The following is a 24,725-nucleotide window of genomic DNA, read 5'->3' as shown; positions in this document are numbered from 1 at the left end:
GATGGAATTTACAGTTTCCTATGATCAGTGGAGAAATAACTCTAGAAGGAATGAAGGGATGGAACAAAAGCAAAAACAATACCCAGTTGTGGATGTGACTGGTGATATAAGCAAGGTCCGGTGCTGTAAAGAGCAATATTGCATAGGAACCTGGAATGTTAGGTCCATGAATCAAGGCAAATTGGAAGTGGTCAAACAGGAGATGGCAAGAGTGAACATTCTAGGAATCAGTGAACTAAGATGGACTGGATTGGGTGAATTTAATTCAGATGACCATTATATCTACTAATGTGGGCAGGAGGAATCCCTTAGAAGAAATGGAGTAGCCATCATGGTCAACAGAGGAGTCCGAAATGCAGTACTTGGATGCAATCTCAAAAATGACAGAATGATCTCTGTTCATTTCCAAGGCAAACCATTCAATATCACAGTAATCCAAGCCTATGCCCCAACCAGTAACGTTGAAGAAGCTGAAGTTGAATGGTTTTATGAAGACCTATAGGACCTTGTAGAACTAACACCCAAAAAATATATCCTTTTCATTATAGGGGACTGGAATGAAAAAGTAGGAAGTCCAGAAACACCTGGAGTAACAGGCAAATTTGGCCTTGGAGTACAGAATGAAGTAGGACAAGGGCTAATAGAGTTTTGCCAAGAGAACGCACTGGTCATAGCAAACACCCTCTTCCAACAACACAAGAGAAGACTCTACACATGGACATCACCAGATGGTCAACACCGAAATCAGATTGATTATATTCTTTGCAGCCAAAGATGGAGAAGCTCTATACAGTTAGCAAAAACAAGACCAGGAGCTGATTGTAGCTCAGATCATGAACTCCTTATTGCCAAATTCAGACTTAAATTGAAGGAAGTAGGGAAAACCACTAGACCATTCAGGTATGACCTAAATCAAATCCCTTATGATTATACAGTGGAAGTGAGAAATAGATTTAAGGGACTAGATCTGATAGATAGAGTGCCTGATGAACTCTGGACGGAGGTTCGTGACATTGTAAGGAGACAGGGACCAAGACCGTCCCCATGGAAAAGAAATGCAAAAAAGTGAAATGGCTGTCTGAGGAGGCCTTACAAATAGCTGTGAAAAGAAGAGAAGCAAAAAGCAAAGGAGAAAAGGAAAAATATAAGCATCTGAATGCAGAGTTCCAAAGAATAGCAAGGACAGATAAGAAAGCCTTCCTCAGTGATCAGTGCAAAGAAATAGAGGAAAACAACAGAATAGGAAAAACAAGAGATCTCTTCAAGAAAATTAGAGATTCCAAGGGAACATTTCATGCAAAGATGGGCTTGATAAAGGACAGAAATGGTATGGACCTAACAGAAGCAGAAGATATTAAGAAGAGGTGGCAAGAATACACAGAAGAACTGTACAAAAAAGATCTTCACGACGAAGATAGTCATGATAACATGATCACTGACCTAGAGCCAGACATCTTGGAATGTGAAGTCAAGTGGGCCTTAGAAAGCATCACGATGGAAAAAAAAAAAAAGCTAGTGGAGGTGATGGAATTCCAGTTGAGCTATTTCAAGTCTTGAAAGATGATGCTGTGAAAGTGCTGCACTCAATATGCCAGCAAATTTGGAAAACTCAGCAGTGGCCACAGGACTGGAAAAGGTCAGTCCTCACTCCAATCCCAAAGAAAGGGAATGCCAAAGAATGCTCAAACTACCACACAATGGCACTCATCTCACATGCTAGTAAAGTCATGCTCAAAATTCTCCAAGCCAGGCTTCAGCAATATGTGAACCGTGAACTCCCAGATGTTCAAGCAGGTTTTAGAAAAGGCAGAGGCACCAGAGATCAAATTGCCAACATCCGCTGGATCATGGAGAAAGCGAGAGAGTTCCAGAAAAACATCTATTTCTGCTTCATTGACTATGCCAAAGCCTTTGACTTTGTGGATCACAATAAACTGTGGAAAATTCTGAAAGAGATGGTAATACCAGACCACCTGACCTGCCCCTTGAGAAACCTGTATGCAGGTCAGGAAGCAACAGTCAGAACTGTACATGGAACAACAGACTGGTTCCAGATAGGAAAAGGAGTACATCAAGGCTGTATATTGTCACCCTGCTTATTTAACTTATATGCAGAGTACATCATGAGGAACGCTGGGCTGGAAGAAGCACAAGCTGGAATCAAGATTGCCGGGAGAAATATCAAGAACCTCAGATATGCAGATGACACCACCCTTATGGCAGAAAGTGAAGAGGAAGTCAAAAGCCTCTTGATGAAAGTGAAAGAGGAGAGTGAAAAGGTTGGCTTGAAACTCAACATTCAGAAAACAAAGATCATGGCATCTGGTCCCATCACTTCATGGGAAATAGATGGAGAAACAGTGGAGACAGTGTCAGACTTTATTTTTTTGGGCTCCAAAATCACTAGGGATGCTGATTGCAGCCATGAAATTAAAAGACGCTTACTCCTTGGAAGGAAAGTTATGACCAACCTAGATAGTATGTTAAAAAACAGAGACATTACTTTGCCAACCAAGGTCCACCTAGTCAAGGCTATGGTTTTTGCAGTGGTCATGTATGGATGTGAGAGTTGGACTGTGAAGAAGGCTGATCGCCGAAGAATTGATGCTTTTGAACTGTGGTGCTGGAGAAGACCCTTGAGAGTCCCTTGGACTGCAAGGAGATCCAACCAGTCCATTCTAGAGGAGATCAATCCTGGGTGTTCATTGGAAGGACTGATGCTAAAGCTGAAACTGCAATACTTTGGCCACCTCATGTGACGAGTTGACTCACTGGAAAAGACTCTGATGCTGGGAAAGATTGTTGGTGGGAGGAGAAGGGGACGACAGAGAATGAGATGGCTGGATGGCATCACCGACTCGATGGACATGAGTTTGAGTGAACTCCGGGAGTTTGTGATGGACAGGGAGGCCTGGCGTGCTGTGATTCATGGGGTCGCAAAGAGTCGGACACGACTGAGCGACTGAACTGAACTGAACTGTTGGCTGTTTTTAGAATCATGGGAAGAGTCTGATATTTAATTACATGGTATTAATCTGGATTCTCAAATTACTGAAATGTGTGGTATTATTTGCCCCAACAAGTTCCAGAGTTGAATATGCAAATAGAATTTGACATAGTATATAGAAGTCAATATGTGTGCATATGAGTAGATTTTTGAGAAGCAAAAGCAACACTTCACAAAATAGTAACAAGATTGTAATACCAATTTTAGAAATCAACATTGAAACTTTATATTATAGTTACTAAAAGGAAACAAACTAAGTTGATTGGGGAGTGGTTATTTGATATGTGGGTGCACCCTTTTATGCACTTAAATATCATCTGAGGCTATTGTAATACAGCTTTATAAGCAGTGATCAAGATGACTATAAATCATCAATAAAAAGTCAAAGTCAATATTCTATTTAAGAAATTTGGGATTAACATATACCCACTGTATGTATATAAAATAATCAACAAGGACTTGCTGTATAGCACTGGGAACTCTATTCAATATGTGTGTGTGTTAGTCACTTAGTCGTGTCTGACTTTTTGTGACCCCATGGACTATAGCCCACAAGGTTCCTCTGTCCATGGGATTCTCCAGGCAAGAATACTGGAGTGGATTGCCATTTCCTTCTCCAGGGGATCTTCCTGACCCAGGGATCGAACCCAGGTCTCCTGCATTGCGAGCAGATTCTTTACCATCTGAGCTGTAGGGAAGTCCCTTCTACTCATTTATGTCTGTATAACTGAATCCTTTTGCTGTGCATGTGAAACTAGTACAACATTTTAAATCAACTATATGTGTAGGTGTTAGTTTCTCAGTCATGTCCGACTCTTTGTGACCCCATTGACTGTAGCTTGCCAGGCTACTCTATCCGTGGGATTTCCCAGGCAAGAATACTGGAATGGGTAGCCATTCTCTTCTCCAGGGGATCTTCCCAACCCAGGGATTGAACCAAGGTCTACTGAATTGCAGGCAGATTTTTTGTCATTTGAGCCACCAGGGAAATTACATTTCAATATTTAATTAAAAAAATAGGAAACTTCTGGTTAGACAGTGTGGATTCCGTGCTTATATTTATCTCTAGTTCTTATAGTGACACACTCAAATAACAGTTAAGGAATTTAAAAAAGGGTATAAACCTACAAGGATTAAGAGAAGAGAAGACAGCAAATAAGAGGTGTCCATAAGATTGTAGGAGCTAGAAAGCAGACGGATGAAGAGTAATTGTCCTAGGTTTGAGTTTTTTTGCTTTGCTAAGTTCCATTGGGACAAAACCAAGCAGAATCAAGCCAACTTGTATTTCTTCACCCATAAAGCCCCAGGAATTGAAAGTACCAGAAAACAGAAAGATTGGTTGAAAGTCTACTTGGAGAAGGTACTAAATCCCTAATCTACTCCCTACCCTAGAGAGCCAGGCAGCCATTCCTCTGCTTTAGTAGAAGAGCTTAATTTGTAGAGAAAAATGGAAAGGAAGGGGCTTATCAGAGAAACAATAGAAGTTTCCCAGAACTGAAGTGCATGCATTTTCATTTTTTACTGTTTTAATATATATATATTATTATTATCTGCACTGACACATGCTCAAATATGTTTCATGTGGAGTTGCAGGGTTTTTTAAAAATTATTTTATATTGGAGCATTGTTAATTAACAATGTTGTATTAGTTTCAGGGTGTGCAGCAAAGTGATTCAGTTATACATATACAGATATTCATTCTTTTCAGATTCTTTTTCCCGTATAGGTTATTACTGAATATTGGGTAGAATGCATTTTCTTGATTTGAAAGTGCCCAGCACAATCAATAAGCAAAGTCCCCCCTGAGGTACATCGTGAGATTTCATGAAAATGGGTATGAATAGAATTTCCTGCAATCTTCTTGAAAAAGGAAACATAGATTGTATGGACAGTGTTTAACATTAGAATAACTTCGAATTCTCAACATTAGAAGATTTAAGAGTGTGCACAATGCCTTTGAAATACTGAGAGAAAATAATTATCAATCTAAAATTCTCTACCCACCCACATGATCTAGTGTGAAGATAGAAACGGGGTTTTCAACTTTGAAATTTATCTTTCATAAATACATTTTCAACAAACTACCAGAGGATGTGTACCTCCAGGAAAGGGGATCATGAATGCAGACATAGGATCTAGGATTCAATATAGAAAGAGGACAGAGGAGTTGCCAGAATGATGCTCTAGACTAGTCCTGGGATGCAGCCATGCATCAGACCTAGCATGAGGGTGAAACAAGTAGGGTGTCTCCAGGAACAAAATTGATTTGATAACTTATCTGCTATAATTGATCATAGGGGAAGAGTTGTAGATAATATTTTAGATAATAGGGTCTGTACACATGCTGAATACATGGAAAAGCAAAGAAGAAAGAAAAGTTCTCAAAAAATTTTAAAATAGAGCATGAAAGACAATGTCATCAGAGTGGCACAGCTATGAACAATATTTGTGTAGTCATCATACAAACACTAAATAGAATTTAACCAAAAGCTTCTGATGTGTGTTAGAACGTATTGTGGGCAAGAAGAGTTTTCAAGACTCTATATTAGGAAGGTAATTTCTAAAGTGAAATAAATTAGGATATAACAGTGTAAATAGTCCATTCAGAAATACATAGGTAAACAGCAGAAGAAACAGCTGAAAGTGTTAAAAATAGTTGCTATGGAGGTGTTGAGAGAAAGTGCTAGGAAACTGCTGTGTGTGTGTGTTTTTAAATAGGTCTTGCAGTTACTATTTGCCTTGGGAAAGTAAGTTCATACATTATTTCTAAAAAAATTTATCAACTGATTTTAAAAGGTAGAAAAGCAAATCACCAAGTCTTATGTAGTTTTCATAAAAAATGGTGATACACACCACTTTTGGGGGAATCACCTCAGTTATGTAGAAGATTTTATTCCTTAACAATATCTGCTAAGTGTCTATTCCCTCACATGCCTAGGAAAGGTATAAAAGTTGTTCCAGCTGCATTAATGTCTTATTCCTGTTAAAACCTTTTCTTCATTACATTGAATATATACCTGCTTCTTATAGAAAAGTTGAAAAATTGAGATTTCATAACAACCTGGAGGCGTTTCTAGGATCATCCCTGCCTTTCTTTTGGCTTTACAGATGCATCCCAAAGAGAGAATCATGCTGGAGACAGCATAATTTATCAATAAAATCTTCTGTATTACAGGGTGGAGAGCACTGTTACTACCATGGAAACATCAGAGGTGTCAAGGACTCACGGGTGGCTCTGTCAACCTGCAATGGACTTCAGTATGTGGGACTCTCACAGGGAGAATCACCTTGCTTTCATCTGTTCCTTTCACCCTTTCCATCATGTCTTTCATAGATATTTATTTTAGTGACTCTTCTGTACCAGTCCTGGGATAGAGACTGGATGTGGTGAACAAGGAGGGCATAGTCCCTACTCTCTTAACACTTAGAGTTCGCAGGTGATTTAGAGATTAAATAAATGTTTATACAGATTGTTATTTAACTGTCATTTTGGTGGGTACTGTGAAGGAGAAGGACAGGGACTTTGGGTATCTCCCAGAAGAACTGTCAGTCAGCTTAACCTAAGGATAAGGAGAAGGTGGCCAGGCAAGGGTGGTTTGAAAGAAGAGGAGCCTGTGCTTCGGTTTTCAGGCAGGCTCTTAAGAAACATTTGTAGGTGCCTTTTAGACTCAAACACAGTAGCACTTCATGGAAAAATCTGTTATGGCCATGTGATGAAAGGATCTTGAAAATCTTATTTACACACTTTACAAAAAATCCTGTGTCTCTCAAAATAAAATGTGGTTCCCAGCACAGAGTCTTAATAGAAATTCACAATTTGCAAGCATAAAGATAATTCTGTTTGCCTCTTCAGAATAAAACGTTTTTAGATTATCCTTATACATGAAGAAACTGTTTTCTTACAGATGATACTGGATTTGTGAATCAGATTTGTACTAGTTGTACATGGTTTGGTAATAACTCGAGATATTAGAATAGCATCAATAGTCCTATCCCAATTTGACCTTCTTATCTGTTCATTTAGTTCCAAAAACTAATCATACCAGGTATAATGTGTGTACTTCTCTTGTACACTTTTGCACTTTCTGTAGCCTATACGTTGTCTAGTGCAGTGCAAGGACCACAGGGTGATCCCATGCAGTCTGTGAATTTTATTTGAGGAAGAATACACTCATTTTTAAAGACAGTGTGTTTGCTATATGTGTTAACTCTCTGTGGTTCCTTGTGTCGTAGTGGTATGTTTGAAGATCACACCTTTGTGTATATGATAGAACCACTGGACCTGATTCACAATGAGGTGAGTGTGACTGTGACATCAGTTTTTTTTTTTATGGTGCTTTATTTTTCTGGCAGTTTGTTTTTGAGCAATCAAGAGATGATCATGTAGATTTCAAAATACATTTATCTAGAGCACTTTATCTCACGTTTAGGCTGGTACCATGAGTTTGAAGCTTAGGTTGCATGTTGGAGGTGGCATGTCAATAAGGGATGGTAAGAGGCCTCAAATATTTTCTGAAGCTAAGATCAGCTCTTCCCAGTCAGAAGAGAAAACAGAATAGATGCTTTATTTTATGCTGACCAATTTGTTTTCCTTTAAGCAAGCTTTTATTCTCATGCTCTTTAGATAGTTGTAGGACTGTAAGCAAGTATATACATAACTTTTATGAGTCTAAGAATCTTCAGTGGGGAGATTTGTGGGTTCAACTATGATTACATTAAACAATATTTATTTTTCTTTTGAGATAGGGAAGAAAATTATGTTTAGAGTCATGCGTAGGCAGCAACCTAGATAAGAAATCATGAAGGCATTATGTTAAGTGAGTTAAGTCAGCCAGAACAAGGCAAACATTATATGATCTCATTTGTATGTGGAATCTAAATAACTGAACTCACATGAACACAACAGATTTGTGGTTACCAGAGATGGGTGGGGGAAATGAGTGAAGGTGGTCAGAAGAACACACTTCCAACTATATGTTAAGTAAGTTCTGGGGATGCAGTGTATAGCATGTGACTGTCATTAACAATATAGTATTGTATATTTCAAAGCTGCTGAGAATAGATTTTAAAAGTTCTCAACACAAGGAAAAAAATGCATAACTAAGTGAAGTGATGGATATTAACTACACTTATTGTGGTGTTCATTGTATAATATATACATCTATCAAATCATTGTGTTGTATACTTTAAACTGTTCCGTGCTATATGTCAATGATATCTCAATAAAACTGGAAAAAAGAAATCATGTACTCTGATCGTGTTGCTAACTAATAAAATGCAACTAAATTTAAAATTTGATATATTTATGTATTCATGCTTCCCTGTTGGCTCAGACAGTAAAGAAATTTGCCTGCAATGCAAGAGGCCTGTGTTCAATCCTTGGGTTGGGAAGATACCGTGGAGGAGGGCATGGCAACTCATTCCAATATTCTCACATGGAGAGTCCCCATAGACAGAGGAGCCTGGTGGAATCCCTCAGTCCATGGGATTGCAGAGTCATACACAACTGAGCAACTAAGCACACATATATTCATCAATATTGTTATAAGGGCTTTCTACATACTGGATATTATTTTAGGTGTAGGGGATAAAATGGTGAACAGAATAGACGTAGAACCGGAACCTAATAGAGCGTGTAGTCTTCAGGTGCAGAGACAGGAATAAATAGGTGAATAAGTAATTTCATACGGTATGTTAGATAGTGCATACTAAGGAGAGAAAAATGAAGCTGGGAAGGTGGTGCATGCTGTCATTTCAGTCATGTCAGACTCTTTGGAACCCTGTATACTGTAGCCTGCCAGGCTCCACTGTCCATGGGATTCTCCAGGCAAGAATACTAGAGTGGGTTGCCATACCCTCCTCCAGGGGATCTTCCCGACCCAGGGATCAAAACTGTATCTCTTATATCTCCTACATTGGCAGGCAGATTCTTTACCCCTAGTGCCACTTGGAAAGGTGGGGAGGAGGGTTAAAATTTATAATTGTCCAGGGCAGGGCACAATGAGGTGGTGATTTTGGATGAAGACCTTCAGGAAATTAGGGGACTGGATGTGTATTACAGGAGAAGAACAAGTGCAAAGGTCCTGAGGTAGGAGCATTCTCAGCGTGTTTTAGGAACTGCAAGGAGCTCTGCTGGCTTGGAGAGGAACAGAGAGTAGGAAGTGAAGGTGCTGAGAGGTATCAGTTGGGGAGTCATAACAGGGAAAAGTACTGCTGATGGGAAAATAGCAGTTTGAAAGTGATAGTGTCAGCATATTGCAATCATTGATGGGGAGCAGAAAAAGTTTTTTTTTTTTTAAATATTTAGAGATTTCGAATGTAGATAAGATAAATTTAGAGACAGGAAATAGTCATTCAGGTTATTGATAATAATAGTTGAACAGACAAATATTTATTTTCTTTATATGGCAACCTGTGTACGAATATGGGGTAATTTCAAATTTGAGGCAGGAAAGTCTTTAAGTTTTTACTGGTTTATGTTTGAGTAAAGCAGTATTATTTCTAACTGATAATTAAAAAATTATCAGATAATGAAGATCACCCCACCTAGATAGATAAAGACATTTTGATTAAGTAAAATATTTTCCCCTTACTCTACTTGTAGGTAGATAAACTGTGTACAGCACAATTATTTGACTCATACGGTCAAAAACTGACTTTGATTTCTGGCATTGATTAAGGATCCTGTGACCCTAAAATAAAACAAAAACAAAGCCAAAGAGCAAAACAACCCCTGCCCCCCATAACAACTCTCTGAGCCTTGAGTTTTTAAATAGGTAAAATGAAATAATTTTTCATTGCATCCCTCATAGGGCAATTTACACATTTGATGAATTAACAAATATACATGTCTATGTCTATTAAACTGTTGAAGAGATTTATAAGATGTTATTATCATAATGTTTAAAGCATTGGTTTTGCCTTGTTAAACCCATAATCCTATTCTTCAGGAGCTGATTGTTATATGCTTAATGCCTTTTCTCTTTTGCCTTCCTTTTTACTGCCTGCCTTGCATTCATGCAACGATTTATTCTCATCTTCACCACGGGAGAGGGAAAGAAACAATGCTTGAAACTTTAGTTGGTTTTTAAAATTATGTTGCTAGTTGTGGTTTCATCACTCCACGTATCTTTTCACCTGATACCAGAATTAAGAGTCTATGGTACTTGAATTTAGATTTTTGATATTTAATTTACTATTAATTTTAGTATGCTTTGTAAGTCCAGTAATATGGATAGGTTATTTCTTATGAGAACTCATGTTATTTCTCAAATAATAAATGAATGGCAAAACTTTTAATGATTGTAAGCCTTTTATGTAATTTATGTAATAAGAGCACTTTTTAAAATAAGATTTTTTTCTGATTATGAGACGTTGTGGGGGATTTGGAAAAGCACAATAAGCAAATATTTAACTGGATAGTATTTCTCCACTATCCCATCCCCTGGAGATAACTTCTCTTCACATTTCAGTGCACATTCTTTCATTGACACCTTCCCATAGTTTAAAAAATAAATGGACCATTATTTTGTAATATAATTTTAACTCATTAATGTACTCTCTGAACCTCAATATTTTTGTTAAGTGGCAATAAAATATGCACCATATGGAGTGCTTGTGAGCAGTAAATTGGTAAATTGGTAGCGCATCCTTTGCACTCAGTAATGGAAGCTTATAGTGATGGAAATAAGACTTTAATAAAAGTGTAATATCTTGGGCAAAGGATATGGATATTTTCAAGATTGTTGATAGACTTATTAAATTTCTCTGTGACCTGTGCTACCAACAGTGTGTAAGAGTGATTTTTGCCTTGCAACTGTAATTGACTATGGTTGTCATAATTTTTAAACCTTTGCCAACCTGATGGCAAAAGTTGGCATATCTTTTTACTTGCATTTTGAAGAAGTGTTAAAGTATTCATCTTCCATTGTGTAGTCATTGCCCATTTGTGTTTCTTTCTTGTGAATTTCTTATGCACGGATTTGAAGAAAGTTAAGGCTTAAGAGTACCAATGAAACTATGCTTTTTATCTAAACTGGGGCAGTTGGATGATGCTCTATTTGAAGTCCAACTTGTAACAAGACATATACTTTTCATTTTTGGTAACTAAACCATCAGTATATAAATGTTCCCATTTTAGGGAGGATATTAGAGAAAGTGCTAGCACGGTTCCATTCAGATGTAATCATATCTTGCTTTTTAATTGACTAATTGTTTTTGTTTCAGAAAAGCACAGGTCGGCCACATATAATCCAGAAAATCTTGGCAGGACAATATTCTAAGCAAACGAAGAATCTCAGTAAGTTTTCGTTAAAGTAGCCATTCTGTTTTATGTACTACAAGCTTTGACTTGAAGCTTGGTAGATATGCAGTCTTGTTGGAAAGTGGAATTGGTTTGAGATCTGGAGTGAGCAGTGTTGGTGGGCAGTTCATGTGGCTTTTATGTAATGAAGCATGAAGAGTCATTTCCAATGGAAAGACTGAAATATGAAACTCAGATATAAAGCTGTGTTAGAAACTGTAGAGTGTGGCCATATTTAACAGTTATTTACAGGGAGGTTCATCCTTAGATTTTTGTGGAAGTTTGCTGCTCTTTGACCAGCTGGTACTCTCTCTCTTATGGTCTGATTCTGAGGCATCTTAAGCATGATGATTTGGCAAAAGCCGCTTTTGGATTATTGGGGTATGCAATGTTATTTCTGTGTATCAGTACCAAAAGTTTTTAGTAATTTATGCAAAAGGTTATGCCATGCGTTCCTTTTAATTCTAAAATAAATTAAGGGGACTTCCCTGGTAGCCCTGTGGCTAAGACTCCACGATCCCGGTGCAGGGCACCTGGCTTTGATCCCTGGTCAGGGAACTAGATCCCACATGCCACAATGAAGACTGAAGATTTGGTGCAGCCAAATAAATAAATAATCAAAACCCTTTAAGAAAAGGAAAGCATTTAAAAAATAAAGTGAATTAAGCATGGTAGAATTCTAAATTTTCAGATATCTTGGGTCAGGTGGTTATAGATCAAATATGCATATTCCCAGGAGTCTTGAATAGCTCATTATGTTTTTCATGAGGTTTGGAAGAAAATTATGCTTTTGGATTACATTTGTGACCATGAAGATGTGAACTATTTAATAATTGGTGTGCTTTTTCCACCTTAGTTTATTTTGATTTTGAGAAGACAAATGCTGTCAATGCTGCTATTCCCTCACATAATATTTTTCAAACGTTCTCCCATTGAAATGCAGTCAAACATAAATTTTGGTATTCTTTCTCTTTTGCACAGGTATGGAAAGCAGTGACCAGTGGCCCTTTCTATCTGAATTAAAGTGGTTGAAAAGGAGACGGAAGAGAGCAGTGAATGTGAGTGTGGCACTGAGTTACTAAATAAGAATCCTGTAATTATATAATCAACAACTTTCATAGAGCTCCTATGTATTGATAAGTGTATAGGGGCTTTGGAATGGAAATTATGTTCTTAGTCTATTTCATAATAGGTTAGAAAGCTGTAATGATGGGGACTGTTTAGTAATTACATGGTGAATGCTATGTAACCAAAAATTACTTCCACAGCCTATGGATTACATGGTAATTTACTCGATAACTTAATGAGTAATTATACCGAAAATTGCCCTTTTTATTTTTTTGACTGTGTCGCACAGTCTGTGGGATTTTAGTTTGCTGACCAGGGATTGAACCCATGCCCCTGCAATAGAAATGTGGAGTCCTAACCATTGGACTGCCAGGGAATTCCCCAAAATTGCACATTTAAGATAATATTTTGCTAAATGTAATTTTTATGGAAAATTAGACCATCAGCCATCGAAAACTTAGTGATAGGTCAAATCACCCTCTCTTTTATGAGCTTGTCTTTGTATTGTGGTGATTATGGATACAATTTTTTTTAACTTAAAGATCTGTTTTTGCTTACTCTTGAAATTGCAGTTGGTAATAATAAATTTTATATAGACTGTTGATGTTTCAGTGCAGTCCAGTCTTATCAAATATAAACTGATCAATGACCCTGTGCTCTTCTAACTATGAAAAGCAAATGATAGTCCAAATGACAGCTAAAATACTTAGCCTTTGCTCTTTAAGGGATTGTCTGGTAATCAAACTTTAGAATATGATAATTGTCAACATTTGTTCCTTTGAGAAGTTGTGTGGTTAGGAATTAGTACAGTATTATGAGAATTTCATTCCCCTGAATTCAGGTTTCTATATGACTACACTGGTACCTATTCCAGATGTACTATGATATTCTTATTGAGATTTATTTATTTTATTAATGCATATTAATAATTATGCATTTTTCTCTAGAATATTTTAACATGTAAAAATTGTATGAAAACCACATGAGCTGCTCTCTATCTGGATGAGTACCTAATGATAATTAAATATAGTTATTTTCTGAACAGTTGTACGTATGTTGTTGTTTAGTTACTCAGTCGTGTCCAACTCTTTGCAACCCCATATAGTCCAACAGGCTCCTCTATCCATGGGGGTTTTCAGGCTGGAATATTGGAGTGGGTGTCCAGTTCCTCTTCCAGGGGATCTTCCTCACCCAGGGATCAAACCCATGTCTTCTGCAAGTCTCCTGCATTGCAGGCAGATATTTTATCACTAAGCCACTGGGGAAGCCCGATTGTATGTTTTATCTTTTTTATTCAGTTGCTAAATTGTGTCTGACTCTTTGTGACCCTACCGACTATATGGGTTCTTCAGGCAAGAATACTAGAGTGGGTTGCCATTTCCTTTTCCAAAGGATCTTTCTGGACCAGGGATCAAACCCATGTCTCCTGCATTGGCAGGCAGATTCTTTACCACTGAGCCATCAGGGAAGCCCACTTGTGTGTTTACCTACACTTTATAGTCACTTTTTCATTCCATTTCCCTGACCAGGTTTCTTTGAGGGTGTTCATAAAGTGAGCAGCAAAGAGTTCTTCTGAAATTCGGAGTCAGTCTTCCATTTAACAATCAGCATTAGAGATATTTTCTTTAACCACCATTTTGATCACATATTTGTATTTTCTACAGCCATCCCGTGGTGTGTTTGAAGAAATGAAATATTTGGAACTAATGATTGTTAATGATCACAAAACGGTAAGAATACAGAATCAATGGGTTTTAGGCTGGATAGTTTACTTAAGAAACTACAATAATCTTCTGTTAACTTCTGTCAAAGTAAAATACTTAAAGACATGTGAAGAATAATTATTATCCTCCATTGGCCCCTCTTGAGGATAAAATAGAAATTTTCTTAATCATACTCTGCTGAACGACTTTCCTTATAAAATATCTTGGCTGAAGCCCAGAGCATTCTGAAGGGTCTTGGTCAGTAGGCTGTTTGCTAGTACAGTTGAATCCACAGATACAGATGGCTGACTGAATCTATTGTAATGTACTGCACAATTTTATATAAAGTCCTTGAGCATCAGGATTTTGGCATCTTTGCTGCTGCTGCTGCTGCTAACTCACTTCAGTCGTGTCTGACTCTGTGCGACCCCGTAGATGGCAGCTGGCATCTTTAGGGGCTCGTAGAATGAACCACCCTTGGATACTGCAGGACCACTTTATACCCAATACTTGTGGTGTGCTGGCCCATCTAATCAAGGCTATGGTTTTTCCAGTGGTCATGTATGGATGTGAGAGTTGGACTGTGAAGAAAGCTGAGAGCCAAAGAATTGATGCTTTTGAACTGTGGTGTTGGAGAAGACTCTTGAGAGTCCCTCGGACTGCAAGGAGGTCCAACCAGTCCATTCTAAAGGAGCTCAGTTCTGGGTGTTCATTGGAAGGGCTGATGCTAAAGCTGAAACTCCAATACTTTGGCCACCTCATGCGAAGAGTTGACTCACTGGAAAAGACTCTGATGCTGGGAAGGATTGAGGGCGGGAGGAGAAGGGGACGACAGAGAATGAGGTGGCTGGATGGCATCACCGACTCAATGGACATGAGTTTGAGTGAACTCCGGGAGTTGGAGATGGACAGGGAGGCCTGGCGTGCTGTGATTCACGGGATTGCAAAGAGTCGGACACAACTGAGTGACTGAACTGAACTGGTTCTCTGAAAAGAAAGCTTTGATTTAAAATGTTTGCTGACACTACTATTTATAAATATATAAAATAGGTTCACTAATAAGGATCTACTCTATAGCACAGGGAACTCTACTCAATACTCTATAATGGCATATATGGGAAAAAAGTGCATTTATGTGTATGTATAACTGATTCACTTTGATGTACACCTGAAAATCATGCAGTATTGTAAATCAACTATACTCCAATAAAAAATGTTAAAAAATGTTTGCTGATATCCATGGTGTAAATACTCCTCTGTGGCTGATTTCAAGCTACCAAAGTGATGTCATTAAATGAGGATCTGGGAAAGATGTATTCAATTCAGTTCAGTTCAGTCGCTCAGTCGTGTCTGACTCTCCACGTCCCCATGAATCATAGCACGCCAGGCCTCCCTGTCCACCACCAACTCCTGGAGTACACTCAAACTCATGTCCACAGAGTCGGTGATGCCCTCCAGCCATCTCATTCTCCATCGTCCCCTTCTCCTCCTGCCCCCAACCTTTCCCAGCATCAGAGTCTTTTCCAGTGAGTCAACTCGTCGCATGAGGTGGCCAAAGTATTGCAGTTTCAGCTTTAGCATTAGTCCCTCCAATGAACATCCAGGATTGATCTCCTTTAGAATGGACTGGTTGGATCTCCTTGCAGGATAAGGGACTCTCAAGAGTCTTCTCCAACACCACACTTCAAAAGCATCGATTCTTCGGCGATCAGCTTTCTTCACAGTCCAACTCTCACATCCAGTTAGCTCAAGTGAATTGTTGGGCGCTGGCTCCAGTACCCTACTGCCCCATTTTTCAAACTGTTTAGGGCACTTGTAATTTTTGTTGTAATTACATAATTCAGTTTTTTAAGCTGTATAAACTAAGGTAAAGAATAATTTGCTTTATGAAAGTTAAGTTACATTTTTGGAGAGACTTTATAAAGATGGGACTGTTAAGACACACCTACAAGTCAGGTATAGATGAAAAACTTGTAAAAAATTGCCACAAAAATTCAGATTGTTTGGAAGTATCTTTAAGTCCTTGTTTTTCTTTAAGGAAATCAAAGTTAGGTTAGTAAACCTATTAGGTTATATTTTACCTATTAGGTTATATTTTATATAATGTATATACAATATAACCTATTGCTGTTGTGTCCGACTGTTTGAGACCCCATGGACTGCAGCACTCCAGGCTTCCCTGTCCATCACCAACTCCTGAGATTGCTTAAACTCATGTCCATTGAGTCAGTGATGCCATTCAACCAGCTCGTCATCTGTTGTCTCCTTCTCCTCCTGCCTTCAATCTTTCCCAGCATCAGGGTCTTTTCTAATAAGTCGGGTCTTCGTATCAGGTGGCCTAAGTATTGGAGCTTCAGCTTCAGCATCAGTCCTTCCAATGAATATTCAGGATTGATTTCCTCTAGGATTTGACTGTTTTGATCTCATTGCTGTCCAAGGGACTATTAAGTGAAATTCTAATCAGCAGAAAAGCCCTTAAAAAACTATATGTTTTTAAAAATGTTGATTTAATTTATATCTAAACTTTTTGGGGGTCTTGCTTTAACTGATGTTTTCCATTAATTACTAAGTACTGGCGCAATTATGCTGAATATGAAGCTATTCAGTAGCATCTCTCTTAGTATGATATGCAGACTTATGTTTTGAACCACTAGTTTTTAAGTACATTGCTTGAATATTAGTAGGAAGCAGAATTATGTACAATTTAGGACAGATCTTTGTGATAGAAAGGGAAACTGAAAGTGTGGATAGCCATTTTAGATAACAAAGGCTAAATATGACTTTCTGAAGGACATTAATTTCCTTGAAATGCCAAGATAATTTTTTAATCTGAATTATTTTTGTTGATTGGAGCTTTGAGATTATTGCCATCTACTTCTCAATCTTTAGGCATGTGGTAAAATTATTTAGAAGCCTAAACTTTTCCCAACATCCAGTGTACAATATTTTTACAGTAGTGAAAAGAATAATTAAGATATATACATTACCTTTAAATTCACAAAGTGCATTCACATATAACTGGTAATTGATAGACAAATTCTCCAACCCAACCCATGACTTGTGATTCTAATCTATTGTTCCACGACTCTGTTAGGAAGATTCATGAAGCCATCAATCAAAGAGCAGATTTCAGAAACTGTACAAATAGGAAGCTTGATTAATTTAGAAATTATGTATTTTGAATTTATTTTTATATCTTTTAAAATGGGAAGGCTTTAAATAATCTTGTCTTTATTTATGGATAATAAAATAGTGCCCACCTTTAAAATATTGTTTTGTAGATAGAATATTTCTAATATTATTTATATTCTATGATAAAGTTATCTTATTTAGGTTGCCAGGTTTTTAATGGTAAATCTTAGTAATATGTTTTATTGTTATTATTAAAGCGAGTGAGAATTAGGCGTAAGTACATCTGTCTTTGAAACCAGAAAAAAGAACTATAGTTCCTTCTGATAAGTTTGGAGAGAATACATGTTATGAAATGGAAAATAAAATAAAGCCTTTATTATTGGATGATAATAAGGCCTAAGATAAATAAATTACTTAAGAAGATTTCTACTGTTTTTTTTAAATTGAAGTATAGTGGGTGTTGATTGGAAGGACAGATGTTGAAGCTGAAACTCCAATATTTTGGCCACCTGATGTGAAGAGCTCACTCATTTGAAAAGACTCTGAGGTTGGGAAAGATTGAAGGCAGGAGGAGAAAGGGACGACAGAAGATGAGATGGTTAGATGGCATCACCAACTCAATGGACATGAGTTTGGGTATACTCCGGGAGTTGGTGATGGACAGGGAGGCCTGGCCTGCTGCGGTTCATGGGGTTGCAAAGAGTTGGACATGACTGAGTGACTGAACTGAACTGAACTGAACTGAATAGTTGATTTACAGTGTTTCAGGTGTATGGCAAAGTGATTCAGTTATACAGATTCTTTTGCATTGCACGTTATTACAAGTTATTAAATATAGTTCTTTATGCTATATAGTATGCTTCCTAGGTGGCTCAGTGGTAGAGAATTTGCCTGCCAAACAGGAGATGCCTGACAAGCAGGAGATGCAGGTTTCATTCCTGGGTCAGGAAGATCCTCTGGAGATTTAAATGTCAACCAATTCCAGTATTTGTGCCTGGGAAATCCCATGGACAGAAGAACCTGGCAGGCTACAGTCCATGGAGTTGCAAAGAGTTGTACATGACTGAACAACCTAACAGCAGCAGTAGTGCTATATAGTAGATTCTGGCAACCCACTCCAATATTCTTGCCTGGAAAATCCCATGGACCAAGAAGCCTGGTAGGCTACAGTCCATGGGGTCTCAGAGTTGGACACGACTAAGCAACTTCACTTATTAGATTTCTACTAGTTAAATAAATGCTGCTTTGGCATAATAGAACTAAATAGATTCCTTTTCTTAGACCAACTTAGATTCTAGCTCACAATAGTCCCAAATAAGTGGGTCATTTTATAAGAATTTTTTTTCTTTTGAGAGTTGTTACTGTTCAGTTGCTAAGTGGTGTCCAACTCTTTGCAACCTGATGGATTGCAGCACCCTAGGCTTCCGTGTCCTTTACTGTCTCCCAGAGTTTGCTTAAACTCTTGTCCTTTGAGTCAGTGATGCCATCCAGCCATCTCATCTTCTGTCACCCCTTTTGTCTCCTGCCGTCAATCTTTCCCAGCATCAGGGTCTTTTCCAATGAGTCTGCTTTCCTTATCAGAAGGCCAAAGTATTGGCACTTCAGCTTCAGCATCAATCCTTCCAATGAATATTCAGGGTTGGTTTCCTTTAGGATTGAGTGGTTGATCTCCTTGCCATCCAAAGGACTCTCAAAAGTCTTCTCCAGCAACGCAACTTGAAAGCTTCAGCCCTCAGCCTTCTTTATAGTCCAACTCTGACATCCACACATGACTACTGGAAAAACCCTGATAGCTCAATTGATGAAGAATTTGCCTGCAGTGCAGGAAACCCCAGTTCTGTTCCTGGGTTGACAAGATCTGCTGGAGAAGGGATAGGCTACCAATTCTAGTATTCTTGGGCTTTGCTTGTGGCTCAGCTGGTAAAGAATCTGCCTGCAATGTGGGAGACCTGGGTTCAATCCCTGGGTTGGGAAGTTCCCCTGGAGAAGGGAAAGGCTACCCACTCCAGTATTCTGGCCTGGAGAATTCCATGAACTGTATAGTCCATGGGGTTGCAAAGAATTGGACACGACTGAGCAACTTTCACTTTCACTATACAGACACTTGTCAGCAAAGTGATGTCTCAGCTTTTTAATATGCTGTCTAGGTTTGTCATAGCTTTTCTTCCAAGGAGCAAGCTTCTTTTAATTTCATGACTGCAGTCATCATCTGTAGTGATTTTGGAGCCCAAGAAAATAAAATCTGTCACTGTTTCCACTTTTTATGCATCTGTTTGCCATGAAGTGATGGGACTGGATGCCATGATCTTAATTTTTTGAATGTTGAGTTTTAAGCCAGCTTTTTCACTCTCCTCTTTTACCTTTATCAAGAGGCTCTTTAGTTCCTCTTCGCTTTCTGCTATTAAGGTGGTACATCTGTATATGTGAGATTGTTGGTATTTCTCCCAGCAGTCTTGATTCCAGCTTGTGATTCATTCAGCCCAGCATTTCTCATAATGTACTCTGCATATAAGTTAAATAAGCAGGGTGACAATATATACCCTTGATGTACTCCTTTCTCAGTTTTGAGCCAGTCTGTTCATGTCCAGTTCTAACTGTTGCTTCTTGACCTGCATATAGGTTTCACAGGAGACAGGTAAGGTGGCCTGGTATTCCCATCTCTTTAAGAATTTTCCACAGTTTGTTATGATCCACACAGAAATTCATGAAATGAGAGTTGAGAAAAGTTATTTTTTAAAGATGAGCTTTATATAAGATGAAGATAGTTTTTGAATACTTCAGTTCAGTCATGTCCAACTCTTTTTGACCCCATAAATCGCAGCATGCCAGGCCTCCCTGTCCATCACCAACTCCCAGAGTTCACTCAACCTCATGTCTATGAGTCAGTGATGCCATCCAGCCATCTCATCCTCTGTCGTCCCCTTCTCCTCCTGCCCCCAATCCCTCGCACCATCAGAGTCTTCTCCAGTGAGTCAACTCTTCGCATGAAGTGGCCAAAGTATTGGAGTTTCAACTTTAGCATCAGTCCTTCCAATGAACACCCAGGACTGATCTCCTTTAGAATGGACTGGTTGGATCTCCTTGTAGTCTGGGGATAAATCTGAATATTGATCAGGTTCTTAAATCTGTGTGTCAAAGTAAAACTAGAATAATTGTCATCTATTTAAAAAAAATGTTTTTGGCTGTACTGCATGACAGGTGGGAACCTCCCTGACCAGGGACTGAACCTGTAGTAGAAGCATGGAGTCTTAAGCACTAGACACCAGGAAAATCTGACATCTATTTTTTAATATCTGGATGTTTATGATTGGGTTTTAGAATTTCTTCCCTCTGAAGTGCTCATCTTATAATTTTTGTGCTACATGAGGCATCACATTTATTTTCATAACTATGACCCTCAGGTTGAAAATCAAGCTCTAATTTCTTTTCAAAAAGCAAATATCTTTTAAATAATTTTTATTGGAATATAGATGATTTACAACATTGTGTTAGTTTCAGGTGTACCACAACGTGAATCAGTTATTCCTATACATACAAGATATCCACTCATTTTTAGATTCTTTTCCTATATAGACCATTATAGAGTCTTGAGTAGAGTTCCTTGTGCTATATTGTAGGTCTTTATCAGTTATCTGTTTTATACATAGTAATGTGTGTATGTCAATCCCAATCTTCCAGTTTATCCCTACCTGCCTTTCCTTCCTGGTAACCATAAGTTTGGGGCTTCCCTGGTGGCTCAGTTGGTAAAGAATCTGCCTGCAATTCGGGAGACCCAGGTTCGATCCCTGGGTCGGGAAGAGCTCCTGGGGAGGGGAATGGTTACCCACTTCAGTGTTCTTGTCTGAGAAACCCCAGGGACAGAGGAGCCTGGTGGGCTACAGTCCATGGGGTCACAAAAAATTGGACATGACTGAGCGACTAACACTAAATAACCATTAGCTTGTTTTCTACATATTTAACTCTTTCTGTTTTATAAATAGGTTCATTTGTACCTTTTTTAAAAGATTCTACATGAGTGGTATTATATGATGTTTGTTTATCTTTGACTTATTTCACGCAGTAGAAAATTCTCTAGGGCCATCCATGTTGCTGAAAATAGCATTATTTCATTCAAAATTCAATATCTTTAAGGATTGTGCTTGTTCAGAAAGGAGAAGCAAATTTGACATTTAAATGTAAATTATTCTCAGTGATTGGAAAATGTGAAAATAAATTCATTCATAAATGGAGATTGTATATTTTTCTTTGTGTGTATAATTAATTCTCATTCATGCAGGAAATAGAAACATTTTGCCTACATTTACTTTCAAGCATACCTCTTTAATTCAGAGTAACCTAATATGGACACGACTGAGTGACTGAACTGAACTGAACTGAACCTAATATTGCCTTCCTGAAAAAATGCAGATATCTTATTTGGAACAAGCATCATATCTTATCAGTAGCTTTCAATTAGGAAAAAAATCTCTCAATTTTGTGTAAACCATTTTAGCAGCAGGCTGGCGGAGTCTTAATTTGTGAGCCAATTTTAGCCTTGATAGGGGTCTGCAAACATTTCTTTGAGCTGCTTAAGCTAAATATTAATATTAAACACCTTTTTCTATTAGAGAACTAATTGAAATATTTTAAAGTACATGGAAAACAAATGTTTTTTTTACATTGTTACTATGTCTTTATGTATAAGTCAATAGGTGAAAATATATAGTGATAACTCATATATTTCAATTTAAACCTCATGTGGTTTTCCTTATTTAAAAGCCACTATATTTTATAGGGCTTCCTAGGTGACACTAGTGGTAAAGAACCCACCTGCCAATGCAGGAGACACAGAGATGTGGGTTCGATCTCCGGGTCAGGAAGATCCCTGGAGGAGGGCACGGCAACCCACTTCAGTATTTTTTTGTTTTGGCCACAGGGTGTGGCATGTGGGAGCTTGATTTCCCAACCAGGGATCAAACTCGTGCCCTCATAGTGAAAGCCAGGAATCTTAACCACTGTACTGCCAGGGAAGTCCCCCACTCCAGGATTGTTGGCTGGAGAAAACTATGGACTACAGGCCATATGGTTGCCAAGAGTTGGACTCAACTGAAGTGACTTAGCACGCACACACATATTTTATAGGTACCCCAACAAATTATGATTTCCCATCAATGATCATGATTTATTAAGCATGTACATAAACTATTTTATAGTACTTGTTAACAAGTTTATCTCTTACATTGACCCAGAGTAAGCGTTGAATTCCAGCTGTTTGATCTTGGATAATTATTTATCCTCTCTGAACCTCACTTTCTACATTTATAAATGGGGTAATAAAACTTACCTCACTGAGGAGGGCCAACATTTGCTGTAGGAGAAACACTAATCATCAGTTCAGTTCAGTTCAGTCGCTCAGTCGTGTCCGACTCTCCGCGACCCCATGAATCACAGCACGCCAGGCATCCCTGTCCATCACCAACTCCCGGAGTTCACTCAAACTCATGTCTACAGATCCTAGTAAATCCTAGGTACTCAATTATACAGAATTTCAAGTGAATAAACCGAGAGGTCACTCTTTTTCCTTGTCATACTTGTCTTCTCAGCAGCTTTGGATACGGTTGGTTATTCTTTCCTATTTGAAATATTGTCTTCATCTTTCTGCTTCTATGACACAATAGCTGTCTCACGTCATTGGCCATTTCTTCTTAGTCTTTATGTTTGGCCTTTAGAATTTTGAGAATGCCCCATAGCTTGGTTTGGGCTCTCTTTTCCTTCTATAACTTTCCCTCAAGTGACCACTTCCAGTCCTAAGTTTTTAAATTATATCATGACTTAAATTCATCACTCTCAACTTTATACTCTAACCTGCTGAGTTCCATAGTTCTATTAATATCTCTGACTGCCTACTTCAATATTGAATAGACATCTCACATGTAACATTTATAAATCAGAACTCTTGGTTCCTTAGTCCTAAACTGCTTTTCCCCTAGTCTTTCTCATCATTTTAAATGGCACACCCCCGCGCCACCCCAGCTATTCTAGTTCAACACCTCGGAGTCATCTTTTACTCTCTTTCCTTATCTTCCACATCCTATACACGTGTCCTATCTTCATTATTTTTTAACCTGGACTATTACAATATTTTCCCAACAGGTCTCTCTTGCATTCTTGACCCTCTCTAATTCACTCCCCTCACAGCAGGCAGAGTGATCTTTCTAAAAAGAAAGAGGTGGAAGTTACAAATATGAAATAAAAACATCACATTCTGTTAGACTTTTGAAGTTCTCATTTTTTAACTTGCAAGTCATACTTTCCATGTTCATTATACTATAAAAAGACATATGCCAAAAGGACAAATTAATGTTCAGAAGCAAAACAAATTCATTTGAATAGGTATGTAACACCACTGCCCTAGAATAGATGTCAGCTAATATTTTTTCCCTTTCTTTTTGTCGTAAGTGCTTCTTAATGTCAGGACTTTTTCAGTTCAGTTCAGTTCAGTCGCTCAGTCGTGTCCGACTCTCTGCGACCGCATGAGTCACAGCACGCCAGGCCTCCCTGTCCATCACCAACTCCCGGAGTTCACTCAAATTCATGTCCATCGCGTCAGTGATGCCATCCAGTCATCTCATTCTCTGTCATCCCCTTCTTCTCCCACCCCCAATCCCTCCCAGCATCAGAGTCTTTTCCAGTGAGTCAACTCTTCGCATGAGGTGGCCAAAGTATTGGAGTTTAACTTTAGGATCAGTCCTTCCAATGAACACCCAGGACTGATCTCCTTTAGAATGGACTGGTTGGATCTCCTTGCAGAAGTGTACAATTCAGTGGCATTTAGTTTTTCATCCATTACCTCTGTCCAGTTTCCAAATATTTCATCACTCACTAGAGACTTAATGTTGAGACTTTTGCTTTTACTTTTAAAGATATTTTTGAAATTTTTCAGCTTGTGTAATTTGCTAGGCAACTTAAAATGCTGAGCTCTTTACAGCAAATTCTTTGTGCTAAGTTTAAAAACACCTGTTAAAATATATCACTGTGCCCTCACATGATGGAAGGGACTAGGGATCTCTTTAGATACTTTTTTTATAAGGCACTAATCCCATTCATGAAGATCCCATCCTCATAACTTAAGTACTGGTCAATGGTCCCACATAATAATTTTGGAATTTGGAATTTTAGCATAAATTTGTGGAACACACAAATATTCACACCATAGCAAATATTATAAATAGCCATAAATTAATGATGCTTCTAATAACACAATACTAATTTATTGCACATTTGTCATGGGTTTTCAGTATGTTCAGTATTATAAAAATTTTATATCAGATATATAAGCTTTAAGACATACTCTTCATTTAAAAAACATAGTAACAGGATTAAAGAGGATAAAATAAAAGGGTTCTTACAAATTTATAGTGTAAAAATGGACAAAGGAGAAAAAAGAATATTATCAAAAGTGCATTTTTTAATAATTATAATTGAAGTCAAATTTTAAAGATATGGTACATACCTTATTTGGTAGTTTTGAAGA

The 24,725-nt window shown here is 38.1% G+C and overlaps 1 protein-coding gene across 1 annotated transcript in view; it reads left to right on the top strand.

The window, feature by feature from the left end:
• Nucleotides 1–24,725, top strand: part of ADAM23 (ADAM metallopeptidase domain 23) — a 150,875-nt gene that overhangs the window by 66,246 nt on the left and 59,904 nt on the right. The window contains exons 4-8 of the mRNA XM_088841274.1: nt 6,183–6,265; nt 7,241–7,304; nt 11,234–11,306; nt 12,291–12,367; nt 14,042–14,107. Of these exons, the coding sequence (XP_088697400.1) occupies nt 6,183–6,265; nt 7,241–7,304; nt 11,234–11,306; nt 12,291–12,367; nt 14,042–14,107 (363 nt within the window). The remainder of the gene's footprint in view (nt 1–6,182; nt 6,266–7,240; nt 7,305–11,233; nt 11,307–12,290; nt 12,368–14,041; nt 14,108–24,725) is intronic.

The sequence above is a fragment of the Moschus berezovskii genome, chromosome 2, assembly GCF_049115385.1.
Source record: "Moschus berezovskii isolate FMDL1 chromosome 2, NW_MosBer_1.0, whole genome shotgun sequence".
NCBI lineage: Eukaryota > Metazoa > Chordata > Mammalia > Artiodactyla > Moschidae > Moschus > Moschus berezovskii.
Note: the sequence above shows the minus strand (reverse complement) of the source record. Positions and strands in the feature narration are given on the sequence as shown.